Genomic DNA, 12577 nt, shown 5'->3' on the forward strand with positions numbered 1-12577 from the left:
TTACATCTGAATTTTGTAATATTAAGTAGCATATGTTTATAATTTTTGTTGTAAAAGAATTTTATTTTATTTTTAATATGTTAATTTTTTAAAATAAATAATTTTAAGTATTTACATAATAGATAACTTAAAAAATTTAACTAGTTTATTTATTTTGTTGTTAACTTTATATATCTATTGTGACTTTAAAAAAATTCATTGAACATGTAATATTTTTATATTAATTTTATAAAAATAAATAAATAAACATTTTTATATAATAATTAATAAATATATTTGATTTATTATTTTTTATTAAATTAATTTTTAAAAATTAATTAAAAATTATATTTTAAATGAATTTATAATTTATATGTTTAAAGATTAGAATTATCTATATTATTTTATGTATGTTATTAAGTAACTTTAATTAGAAAAGGTAACTAAATGATTTATATTTAGGTACGTGAAAATGATTAAATTATGAATATTTATAATATTTAAAAAAAATGAAATTGAATTGTGTTAAAGTTGCATATGAAACGCGATGAGGAACATATTATTTAATTTTGGAAAGAAGTGACAGTGTCTCTCTAGTCTCTAAATGAGAAGTGAGAGTGAGTTGTCGCGAGGAGTTCCTCAATCCTTTTCCTCACAATTCAGATGGAGTCGAGAAGCAGCAGAGAAGATGCAAATGGCCTCTGTGAAGAACAGTCAAGGTTACTGCCATAGTCAACGCCAAGTAAGTTACAGTATCTCTGGTAAAATCCGATGCGGTCTTGCACCCTGCTATCTTGGCCATGGCCGCATTCAAGGCCACCATTGATGATGTTGGTGACAGTACCGTACCCAGGAAGTCTCCCAGCCGCACGATCAGCATCGGAGGGGTTCCATCGTCCGGTGATGACGTCGTGGCAGGATGGCTTTGGCGATTGTGGCGTCATCCAGAACCAGATGGCTGTCTTGAACGAGATGACTGGATCTGTGGCGACCAGGTCAGGATTGTTCAGCAAGTCCACGCCTATTGCATTTCCACATTGTCCGTAGTTGTAGTTCCTGTTCATTCGTATTCATTTGCATAAGATTAATTATATTATAAAATCTTCCAAATCCAAATCCAAATCCAACGAAATCGAAATCGAAATCGAAATCCAGATCCAAATGCTTTACTACTTACCATGATAGTTGAATGGGACCCCGACCGTAGTATTGCCTGCCAGGAGCACAGGGGAATTGGGAGCTGGGGGAACAGTAGTCGCTGGGGTTCTGTTCTCTAACAAAGCAGTAACCCCATGCGTAGGGCCCATCGGGAGCAGTGGGCCATCCTCCAGTAGTTTCGTGGGATGTTTGGCCGAAGAAAGCAGCGATCTCTCTTTTGCGAGTGGCAGTGTCTCCGTCGTTGGCGAAGTTGGGGAAAGCCTTAGCAGCAGCGATGAAAGCATCGTAGGTGTAAAATCCTCTTGCTGGGCATGCACCATCATCTCTATGTATGAGCATCTGGTTGAAGGTGTCTCTGGAGATGAGGGCAGCGAGGTCGCCACCTTCACTGCTTCCGCTGCACTGACTTTGGCAACCATCGCCGCAGTAGTCAGGGGTTGTTCCACACCACCCGAATTTGCTGCAACACAACCCACCTGGGCACAGAGCACCCCCTGCCTGGCTTCCACACTGCTCTCCCCTGCTTCCTACTGTAAACCACACCAACACCCCTGCCACCGCTGCCCATCTCCAACTCATCTTCCTTTCCATTTCCTCACCTCCCTCTATATTTCTTCTTCAAAGACAGTTATATATATCTTCCCTTCATGGACTTGTTCAACCAAGGCGGCTAATGCCTAACATGATCTTACTAACCAAAAGATAAGATCCTGTGGCATAAATAATAACATGTGGGACCTATACAGGCGGCTTTGTAAATCTCGTGTTCTTTTTTTTTAATGCTAAATCCGATGTTTATATATTTACATTACAAAGAAAAACGCGATTGACTTTTTTAAAATGAATATAAACATATATTTATTTTAATATTTTTTTACTTCTATTTAAAAATAGCTAAATCTAATATATGTTGTGCTAGATGTATTTTTGTCCACTTGAAAAACTTATTTTATTCAATACCTTATTATCAATATTAAATTTTGTTAATTTAATTATTAAATTAAATGTTATAATTGAACAGATCAAACTCATAAAATTTTATACAATTTTAAAAATAATTAATACTTTGTCAATCAATTTAAATATTATATTCTGTAAAATATAAATAAATATTAACTGTAATGTAACATACTCATTAATATTAAAATTATCTAGAATTTTATGCTTATAATCATTAAAATAATGTTACATAACAAAATAATTAACTAATTTTACCAAGGTTTACTCTTACCTTACAAACATATACGATATTAAAAAATTATGTATTTAATTATCTAATATGTTATATAATATTAAAAATAAGTAATGATATAATCACTTACTGAATTATGAATCAATACTTTAATCAGTCCGACAACCTATTCAATTTTGAAAACATTCACACCGTCACGTCAAAGTTCGAACTTCAAAAAATCGAGATCACCAGTCTTGGTCCTGCTTATTTGTCTTATGTTAACATGTCTAAATAAGTAAATCTTGATAAGATAGAAAAAAAGTCTTGGTAAAATTTTCAGATGTTTTTTTCAACAAAGTTATATTTTTTAGTCAAGTTCTTTTTCAATTTTTTTTAATACTTTGATTAATTGAGATTTATAGTTGCTATTGCAATTGATCTCCTTTTATATTTTTAATGTATTTTTGAACTGCATACATAAAAAAAAATATATATACATAATATCACATACAATATTAATTTTTAGTGATTTAAATAACAGAATTACAAAAAAAATTAAAATAAATATACGTTGCCAGAGCATCTCAATTAAATTTCTAGATATCTACATTGTCACCTCGTTTTCAATTACAAATAATCTCTCAGAGGTAAATATCCGTTTGCTTTGACTGGGCTTTCAGATCCTTCAATTTCTTTAATATGTTTGTGAAGTAATCCTGCAAATATTTCTCTAGTGTAATTATATCTTTCGAATCCACCCCAAGAAGATTGTATGTCTCCGCCATCGGAACAGAAAAAACAGTATCGCTAGTAAGGACCTGCATATTTTTCCATTATCAGGCATATTTTGTTACCGCTAAAAGGAAATAGAAATGCTTTATATACACTAAAGGCAGCAAATCAACAACTAAAATATAATGTTAGGCTGAATTTGAATAAACTTTTCAACAAAATACTTATAAGAGAATAAAATAAGGAGTTAGAATAAATTAAACTTTTCTTATACATATTAAGTTTAGGAGAAATTAAATAGAAAAGTTTTTAAAAAAGGTAATGTCCATATATTAATTTTACGAAAAAAAGTTTATTTCTTTTGCTTTCTTAATTTTTTTTTACAAGTATTTATACTCATGCAATAAGTCCTTAAATCCTATCGCTCTTATTCCATCAACATGATATGTCTATGCCTTCCATTGTGATTATCATACATGCCCAATTTTTTATTTCTAATTTTTCTGCGCTTATTGTACAAAAAAATAAAATAAATTTGAGCATATGACATTCTAATATTTCACTTTCACATTTGATCATCTGGAATGCTTTTCTATTTTAGGTCAACGTCTGGAATACATTTTAAATTCCCACTGCTTTACAATCTTCACGCAATGAATTTCAGAGATTTTTCAAAAGTAAAGAAAATTAAATTTTAAAATTGAAAGACTCATACTTGAAACTTAAATAAAAAATAAAAGCCCATTACACCAAAAAGAAGTCCCATATTTTGGAGGTTGCTTTTTTTAAAAAAAATTGTAAAGGCAATGACCACATGGATCAGGGAAGAGTGGGACAGGTAAATCCTAACTACGACTAAGAAAAATGTAAATCAGTAACTGTTAAACGCATGACAAAGGGCAATACCGATAAAATCAATATCTTCAAAATTAAACCAGTAAAAATATTGGTTTTAGTTTAGAACTTGACTCATCTAGAATGAAGAATATATTTTAGAGGATATAGCATAAAACTATCACAGTCAATTGAAAATCAACAACTTAAATCTGTCATGTAGCAAACTATAAAACTGGCAGAATCTACGCCATTATTTTTTGAATCAATAATTGTAATTTCGTATTTTATTTTCTAAAATACACCGCTCATTCTAATTTGACCGGAGACACTAACAAAGATTGGTCAGATAGGATTCCATTCACTTTCACTCGATTATCCAAGTACTCAAATAAAATCAGATTGTTTTACCTCAGGTGGAGTTGAGGAGTATAGCGAACCCGCGACCGCCCCATTATTATACCATAGAGGCAGCCACTCAAAAACAATAACAATGAAATCAATTTTTATTTGTAAACACCACAGATTCAACATCTTTTTATCTCTCTTCACATCTTTAAAATGAAGAAGGTTATGAAAAATTATAGTTATGAGATGTCAGTAATGGGGCAACTAGAACATAAGCACAACTCCTTGAAGAAGTGACCACTCATCAATAATGCTTAATGGTACGGTACAGTGAGTTATCAAGAAATAAAAAAAGGATGGGGTGCGGAGGAATGGATAGCAACTATTTATGAGTTTAAGAAAGACTGATAGTGGGTAAGGAAATACCTCCGAAAATGCCAATCTGTCAGCAACATCATTTGTCCACTCAAAAAAGCGCGTCAACTGACGAGTGAGTCTTAATATAGAGACTGGAACTGTAGTTACATTGGCGTCTTGGCCTGCAAGCCTCTCGCACAAGGTTATCACCTGAAAATACAATGAGACGAGTGAGGTAGATGAGCATTGAGCATTGAGCATTGAAGAAGAAGTTACCTCTTGGGTTGTCCAGGCACGAGGACCGGCAAATGTAAGAAGTTTACCATTTAATTTCTCATTTCGTAAGGCTACAAATGTCAAGCGAGCTATATCCTAAAAGTTGAGGTAACAAAGGTAGAGTAATTAGAAAGCAAATAAGAAAGGATGGAGGATGAATGAATTACCTGAGTATCCATGTAAGCAATTCTGGTGGGGGCGTCCGTTCCCCAGACAGATTTTTCTTCCAGGATAGGAACTGCATACTGCCCAATAAGACCCTGCAATAGAAAAAAGTGTAGTGATAGTTAGGCTCTGGGAAGAGTGGAGAAGATGAAACCATAGGCAACGGCAATGATTAGTAGTTACTTGCATGAAACCGCACAAGCGGATAACAATGTGATTGAGGGCAGAATCTCGGAGGAACTTCTCAGTGCAATGCTTGATCTCCATGAGGGGAACCTCGGGATGCTTGTCGCAGTTGTGGATGGAATAGAACACGTATTTCTGAATTCCCATTGCTTTAGCGCACTGTATAAGAGCCACTTTCCCTTCCCAGTCCACCTATAATGAATAATTATAGTATTATGAAATGAAATTGAAATGGAAAGTTGAACGAAGCAGCGGTAATTACGGTTTTGATGGGCTCCTCGGGACGGCCTGTGGCGCAGTCAATGACGGTATGAATGCCGACCAAGGTGGAGGGAATGGTGTCTGGTTTACTGAGGTCAGCCTGAAAGGGAAAGAAGATGAATGCAGAATGAAAGTTCTAAAACAGTAACAGTTACATTAACAGCAACAAGAATTACATTAACAACGGTGGCTCCCCAATCGCGAAGGAAGTCGGCAGGAGCAGGCCTGGGCCTAACGAGGCACCTGACGTCGTAGCCTTCGTCCAGTGCACGCCTCACAATCTGCCTTCCAAGGGTTCCTGTAGCCCCAACAACCAGTATGCTGGTGGGCCTAACAGGGGTTCCTGGCCCAACATTCACGCCTCCGCTGCATTTCACTCTCACTCCTCCCCTTACCCTTCCCCTTCCCTTTCCTACAGTTCACAGCACACATCAAATTATTCATACTCATTCGATTCAATTTCATTTGGATATGGAAAGCCACCCACCCCCATAATTCGAATTCCAATTGGTAGCAGTGAAGGCCAGCGTTGTGGGTGCCCCAGAGCAGCGCCAAGACAGTTGTGCAGTGCCAGGCGTGGGTGTGGGTCTCCATAGCTTCAGCAGTGCCATTTTCATCTTGTCAGCGGAGAGTAGAGAGAGCAGAGAGGATCACGGACCAACTTCCTTCCTTCGTTCTCTTCTCTTTCTGTTATCTGATCATAATTCCGCCACGTCGGATGCTCCCGATCACTACTCTCTCTACCCCTCCCTTCTTATTTATATATTAATTCAAAAATTACTACTGTTAACAATTAGTTGTATAATAGAGACTTTTCTTAAAAAAATATATATAGTTCAACCCTTTCTTCTGGTTGAATGTAAATTACTACCACATATTTTACTCAATTTATATTCACTTTACTTCTTACTATATATAATTTGTAATAGTATATTAAATAAAGTTGGATAGTCTATATATTAGTGAACTTGCAAAATCTACAACTTATGAGTGTTCTTTCATAAATTTATTGAACCATTCTACCTTCATTGCGCTAATTCAGATACACAGCTAGATTTAACATCAATCACACGAGATGTCTTTTACAATATTGTTTCCTTTTCTTTTCGTAATCGTAAAATTTCTTTCTTTTTACATAACATTCATCTAATGTCATGCTCGCATTCATAAATTCTAACCGATTTGTAATTGAAACTGAAATATACCTATTAACACAAAAGGAAACAATACAAGCATATGCCATGGCTTTCCATGATTTTTAGGATTCGTGGGAGAATTGGCAAGTTCCTTTGCCAAGAACTTTTATAGTAAAGAAATTATCGTGCAAATTTGTTATTTAGTAAAAGCAAAATGCGTATCAATCCTTCCTTGACGGCATAGAAAAGATGATTAATATGATAGAAAGAGATAGCAAAAAGAAAACAAAATAGTATTATTAAAAAAACATAAAAAGTATCATTGTTATGTAAACTGTCACTACTACCAATTTAATTATAAAAAAAATATTTTAAACAAAATCACCTAAATAAAATTCCATAAATCTTATATATAACTCTTAAAATATCAACAAGTCAACATGAAAACCATTGGCAAATCTAATATAATCAATTTGACTGTACAATTTTTAAAATAAATTTAAAAGAATTTATTCTACTAAGCTATTTTTTTAAAGTATTATTAAAATATAATATTTAAAAACAAACTACGTGTTTTTTTAAAAAAATTAAAAATTGTTTTTAAAAAGTAAATAAGCTTTTCGTAAACTCAACGTCTCCAAGTCCCAAACCATCGTCAAAACACAATGACTTGTTATTCGTGTAATCAAATCCTATTTAGTGAAAAAATGATTTGGTCATTGTTGTGTAAGGCACACTCATTAACCAGTAAAATTTTTTTGGGATTAGCAACTTTTTTACTCTCCTTCCCACATTTCTTCGCTACCCCACTATCAAATACGAGAGAATAATATTATCTGTACATTTGTTTCTTCTCATTTTCTGTCATCTTTTCTCCTCCTAAATCATACAAAGTCAAAATGTTGCCTTAACTCTCCCTACACTGGTAAAAAATATTCGCATGCGTATACCTCTAAACACTAATAACCGCACAAAACTAACATTAACATTCCAATAGATCCCCAGTATCACATAGTATTGCCCCCGGCAAACTCGTCGCTTATTCTGGCAACTGCTGTAAATTTCTTGTTTGGTACAAAGCAAAAGTATTAGAAGCTGCCAGAAGAAACCTCTATACAAATACAGAAGACCCATCATAGCAATGGCACAGGAAAAATCATGACTTCATCTGACGAGAAATGATACACAGTTAAAAATTTCAACCAGATCTCTCATGCGCCAAACATGTAACAAATTATTCCTCCCATTCATCTCAGCTCAGCGCTGGGCACATGAACCAGTAAAATCTAGCATTTTTGCGAAACTGCTATAAGCTGTTCCCTAAACCATCAGTTACTCCTTCGTAACCCACCTTCGGCCTCTAATCTGGTAGCCCCCATAACTTTGATCACTACTGCTCTCTCCACTCTCTGCACTTGTATATCCAGATTTTCGGCGATGCTTCTTTACCCTTGATATCCCACTATCGCTGAAACTCCCATTCAATAGGGGGTCATCAATTCCTCGAATCACCCTCCTTGCAGGTGATGATGAGACAATGCAACTATCATCCTTGGTTCTTCTTGCATCTTTGTCATGTTTCTTAATATTTTGGGAGATTCGGTGTAGTTTTTCATTGAATCTAGTGATCCCTTTTTCCACAGGCTCCACTGCTTGATGGACTGTGAACTTCAAATCTTTCACGATCTGAAGGTTAAAAAAAGGGCAAAGCAGATAAAACATTATATGTATAAACACTAATAAAGACATAACACTGGAAGTTTTCACTCTTTTATTGTCCTGAAGATTCCTAATAAGTCATTTGTTGGTATGTTTAGAAAATAAAATAGATAGGTATGGGATTAAAAATGTAAGTAAAAACATAAAGAAGTTATTTCAGATAAATGCAGCCTGCTTTATGATTCAATTTTCCTTAATTTTATCCAAGATCTTATTGCCCTAGTATCTACTGTTTCTCTATTTTTAATAAATATTCTTTAGGAAATATCAATGCATTTTGCATGCATATTTGGTGTGTGTCTCATTCAGGTTTTCAATTAACAGGACAGCTACATCAATATGGTGACACATTACATTTACTGTGAATTGTGGACTCCATCACAAACTGAAAATTAGCAGACACAATAGGAAATGACCCTACAATCTGTTTCAAATAAATATAACGCTACCAGATCATCCTACCCCTTTTTATATTTTCTTTTCCTTCGGCAAAACATTTGAAAACATTAAAAGTAAGATCTTCTATATGGTGCTGGAACCTCCACAGCTAAAGAGAAATATTTGACCTAATTCCCTTATAAACTCTTCTAATGACAAGTTCATAAATACTCAATGGTTTAATTTTTCACAGAATGATATAATTTCTTGTCTTTGCTAGGAATGTAAATCTTAACTAGATTGTAATATTAGCACACTTCAGGAAACTTACATATCCACCACCACCAATAACTACATCACGAACACTCTCTCTGATTGTCATCCCACTCTTGGCATCAACATCAGGTGTAGGAAGACGCAGTTTTGTGGGTCTCTCACTGTCTCTAATCTCATCAGGGTCCAGAGGACAGTCAGCAGAGTAATCTCCCAGAACTGAAACACTTCCAGGAAGGCAGTCTCCCATTAGCTCATAAGGCTTCGCCGGAAACACATAAAGGTGGACTACAGAAGCTATGCCCATCTGTGCTTGATGAATACAAAGTGCTGTTAAACTTTATTCTTCCCCTTATCTGAAGCAGTCATAAAAATTTAACACATGAAGATAAGAAGTGCTGAACATGTACTTATGAGTCCAAAAAGGTACAAGTACAAGTTCAAGAAACAGTGTGTAGAGGCCCAAGAGCTTGAGTGCTGAAAAATCATAAATGCAAAATGTAACAAAGCGCTAAAATTATAAAATATGAACTACTGAGCTTTGTAGCATATTATCAACCCATGGCATTGGGTTGCCTGATTATTAAGATTGGTTAAATGATCAATCAATCTACTGATCAATCACATCAAACCAGGGTTTACAACTTGGGACTAGCTACAAATATCTAGTTCTGTGAAAAGAAATCATATTATGTTAATGTAATATAAAAATAATTGTGGCATGAACACAAACTTTCAACAGATCAATTAGCAAGAAATTGCTGTAAATAATCTAGAGAAAATTCACATGCTCAGATAGCACAATTCACTTCCTACCAAAATGAATTATAAAAAGAAAGAGATAATTCATCTTGACCATGTTTCAAGGCATTCGGGACCAGTGATGACTAGGGTCTGTGTTGGTCATGGTTCATGGTAGCACAAAAAGTTTCCTAATAATGGTCAGCTGTATGATATAATACATAGATAGGACATTCAATGAAATTTATGAAAATGATGTTACAGTTCCTAATGCAATTGCCATGCAAAGAAGTAAACTTATGTGAAGGTCATTTACCTCAATGCAAATGATGAAATCCTGGATACTTGACTTAAACTGCAAGCCATGTGCTATGGGACTTTTGAACAAACCAACGGTACATAGGAGAGCAATTGCTACACCTTGCCACCAAGTGAGGAACACAATTGATTTAAATGTCAAAAATTTGGCCAATGGCTTTATATGAGCCAGTTCGTCCTTTGTAACAGTATAAAATTGAACAAGGCAGTACAAAGCCCAAGACTGACTGAAATTCAGAACCACTGCCACATAAGGATACCTACAAATGTAGCAAATAACTCATGCAGTCAGATATAACTCCCGAACCTTTACTTGACACTAGAAGAGCATAATAATACAAACTTTAATACAAAGGTACCAAACATGAAATTTTACCTACCAAATCCAGAAATAATCACATAAGCAATTCAACGCCACAACAGAGTATCAATAACAATCAGATGCAGACATAATCATTAGCATCTCATACAAAAGGTATAGGTTAGAGAAACAAGCTAAATCCTCTGAATACATCATTAAAATAATCCTCCTAATTACATAAGGAGTAAAGAAAGCCAACAAAAGCATGTGCATTTAATATTTTTGTGATTTTCAAAACTTCCCTTAAAGTCTTCTCTTTCCTCTTATCATAATTGGGATTTCTCTATTTTAAAATATTCTAGAGCAGAAAGAACAATTTTGAATGGCTAAGCTATTGGCAATACTTTATGCTGGCATTCTCAGGTACATCAGCTCAATGTTAGAGCCGCCTCCTCAAAGATCAATCCCATGATTGGACACTTTCTTGCTTTTTTTTCTTCCCCTCTCTATTTTTCTTGCTTGACATTCTTGTTTCCCTCTAAGATTATAATTTTAATGTTTCCTTCAAGATTTCTATTTCCCCTCTCATTTATCTGTTCACGTGAAATTGGAGTAGTTTAATAACTGTCATATCTCCTAAGAAATTGAAGATAGTGGATTATGAAGAGTGAAGGAGCTTTGTTATTATGTTGGTAAAAAAAGGACAAAAGTAATACAAAAGGCATATGCAAGGTACTTGGAAGAAGATGACCATAAATATAACATTATTAACATAGATTGGCAGTGAATGATCAATAAAGATGAAGGTGAATTCAAGGCATAGTTCACAAGATTCTAGTGTACTTGAATAGATAAAGAAAGAAGTTAAATGTTCTATGGAAACAATAATAATCGTTTAAAAGGACTGTAAGGAATAATATTAAAAGGAAACTGGGTTATTTGAAACACGAAAGGAGCGAGAGGGAAAATAAACATGCTTATGTAATATGACTAAACAAACCAATAACTGTACATGGGTAAATTGAGAAATTCTTACCCACATCCCGGTTTAAATTCTCCTTCACAGTAGACTCCGAAGGCTTCAAGGATTACGGCCAGAATTGCGGTGAAAGCCTTGATTATCATCTGTAAGGGGGTTGGAGAGAGTTAATACGAAGAAAATAGAGAGGATGAAAGTGTATGGGAGATGGAGATGGCATACATATTGAACAATGCCAAATTTAACAATTTGATAGAAGCCGGAACCGAGTTTCCAGGGTTTAAGGAAATAGTTGATGGGAAAAGGATGGCTGATAGTGCCCTGGTCAGAGGAATGGTGTAGAAGAGGAGTTTTAACAGTGATACGAGCCTGCCTTTCCATAAATTGAATGGTCCTTTCCTCACCGCCAAGACAGGCAACAAGGTATCTTCCAAAGCAATACATGGCAAAGGATTCGTAGCAGTCCCTTAGAATCTCGCAATCAACGCTGATTGATGGATTGACCAATGATACAAACTGGCAGTGATGGAAAGAAGAAAGTGAGTTGAGATAACATATGGGTATTGTATGATATGATGAGATGTGAGTATGAACTTACAGATTCAATAGAATAGCAGGGAACCATTAGGATAACCCCAATCAAGAACTTTTGCTCCTCGGGATTCTTGTAAGCGGAAAGATGCTCAAATAAAAGATACATGGAGAGAGTTAGAGTGGAGATGAGAAAGGCAGCTGCAATTATAGTTGCCCATGCAGGAGGCGAGTAACCCAATTGGATGATAATGCTGTTGATGTTCATTGACCACTCACTCACAGTAATACTACAGCTCAATTCAATGCAAACATAACCTGTTCAACATATCGTAACATACACTGGATTAATGGATACACATGTCCACATGCATACTAACTAAATAATGGGGCAATTAAATTAAATTGACGATCCACAGGCACAGGCAAAACTAGAAGGGGAAGGGGATTGATTGATTCAGATCAAAGTGGTGGAGAGAGAAGTAATAATCGAATCGAACAGAATAAATAGGGTAAGGCAAAGCAAGAAAAGAACCTTAACCTTATCTGGATCGTCTCGTAAGCAATTCAACCAAGAAAACCCCTCTTTTCCTCGCAATCCCTCCTCTCCGACCTCTCTATGATAATAAATAAATAATAAATACGTTACAAAATAATAAACGAGACGAGAGTCTCCACTCGCTTCTTCATATTCATATTGTTATTTTTTATAATTAAAAAAACAAATAGAA

The 12577-nt window shown here is 34.9% G+C and overlaps 3 protein-coding genes across 9 annotated transcripts; all 3 read right to left on the reverse strand.

Moving 5' to 3' along the window:
• Positions 1-447: 447 nt before the first annotated feature.
• On the reverse strand, positions 448-6153 carry LOC113866012 (endochitinase A2). 2 transcript variants are annotated; one of them, XM_027500887.1, is made up of 3 exons: positions 6133-6153; positions 1157-1736; positions 520-1035 (listed from the first exon to the last, which is right to left on the reverse strand). In XM_027500887.1, exons 2-3 carry the CDS (start codon positions 1726-1728, stop codon positions 639-641), a joined length of 969 nt encoding a protein of 322 aa, XP_027356688.1. In that variant the 5' UTR covers positions 1729-1736; positions 6133-6153; the 3' UTR covers positions 520-638. The 2 variants fall into 2 exon arrangements, with proteins under 2 accessions (XP_027356689.1, XP_027356688.1); XM_027500888.1 differs by lacking the exon at positions 6133-6153 and having other exon boundaries at positions 448-1035; positions 1157-1827.
• LOC113866011 (uncharacterized protein ycf39) lies at positions 2737-6203 on the reverse strand. Of its 2 annotated transcripts, XM_027500885.1 has the most exons (8): positions 5958-6203; positions 5647-5882; positions 5472-5570; positions 5207-5401; positions 5026-5118; positions 4859-4954; positions 4652-4792; positions 2737-3129 (listed from the first exon to the last, which is right to left on the reverse strand). In XM_027500885.1, the coding sequence occupies exons 1-8, from the start codon at positions 6085-6087 to the stop codon at positions 2953-2955; spliced, it is 1167 nt and encodes a 388-aa protein (XP_027356686.1). In that variant the 5' UTR covers positions 6088-6203; the 3' UTR covers positions 2737-2952. The 2 variants fall into 2 exon arrangements, with proteins under 2 accessions (XP_027356686.1, XP_027356687.1); XM_027500886.1 differs by lacking the exon at positions 4859-4954 and having other exon boundaries at positions 2819-3129; positions 5958-6123.
• A 1146-nt stretch (positions 6204-7349) lies between these two features.
• Positions 7350-12521, reverse strand: LOC113866009 (protein LAZ1). Of its 5 annotated transcripts, none has more exons than XR_003505035.1 (7): positions 12382-12515; positions 11914-12164; positions 11538-11831; positions 11373-11461; positions 10034-10295; positions 9035-9332; positions 7350-8292 (listed from the first exon to the last, which is right to left on the reverse strand). XR_003505035.1 is itself a non-coding variant. In XM_027500877.1 (7 exons), the coding sequence occupies exons 2-7, from the start codon at positions 12112-12114 to the stop codon at positions 7939-7941; spliced, it is 1449 nt and encodes a 482-aa protein (XP_027356678.1). In that variant the 5' UTR covers positions 12115-12164; positions 12388-12521; the 3' UTR covers positions 7351-7938. The 5 variants fall into 5 exon arrangements, 3 of the variants coding, with proteins under 3 accessions (XP_027356678.1, XP_027356680.1, XP_027356679.1); XM_027500877.1 differs by having other exon boundaries at positions 7351-8292; positions 9035-9283; positions 12388-12521; XR_003505034.1 differs by having other exon boundaries at positions 7485-8292; positions 12388-12518.
• Between the last annotated feature and the right edge of the window lie 56 nt (positions 12522-12577).

Source organism: Abrus precatorius, unplaced genomic scaffold (assembly GCF_003935025.1).
Source record: "Abrus precatorius isolate BTA unplaced genomic scaffold, Abrus_2018 Scaffold4, whole genome shotgun sequence".
NCBI classification, from domain to species: Eukaryota; Viridiplantae; Streptophyta; class Magnoliopsida; order Fabales; family Fabaceae; genus Abrus; species Abrus precatorius.

Coding starts and splice junctions, on each gene's coding strand:
- LOC113866009 (XM_027500877.1), bottom strand. CDS start 12,114: ATGAACATCAACAGCATTATCATCCAATTGGGTTACTCGCCTCCTGCA. Junction 11,462..11,537: donor AATTTGGCATTGTTCAATAT/GTATGCCATCTC, acceptor ACCCCCTTACAG/ATGATAATCAAGGCTTTCAC. Junction 8,293..9,034: donor TTATTGGTGGTGGTGGATAT/GTAAGTTTCCTG, acceptor TTTAACCTTCAG/ATCGTGAAAGATTTGAAGTT.
- LOC113866011 (XM_027500885.1), bottom strand. CDS start 6,087: ATGAAAATGGCACTGCTGAAGCTATGGAGACCCACACCCACGCCTGGC. Junction 5,402..5,471: donor CCGAGGAGCCCATCAAAACC/GTAATTACCGCT, acceptor TATTCATTATAG/GTGGACTGGGAAGGGAAAGT. Junction 4,955..5,025: donor TTGCTTACATGGATACTCAG/GTAATTCATTCA, acceptor CTCAACTTTTAG/GATATAGCTCGCTTGACATT.
- LOC113866012 (XM_027500888.1), bottom strand. CDS start 1,728: ATGGAAAGGAAGATGAGTTGGAGATGGGCAGCGGTGGCAGGGGTGTTG. Junction 1,036..1,156: donor GGTCCCATTCAACTATCATG/GTAAGTAGTAAA, acceptor ACGAATGAACAG/GAACTACAACTACGGACAAT.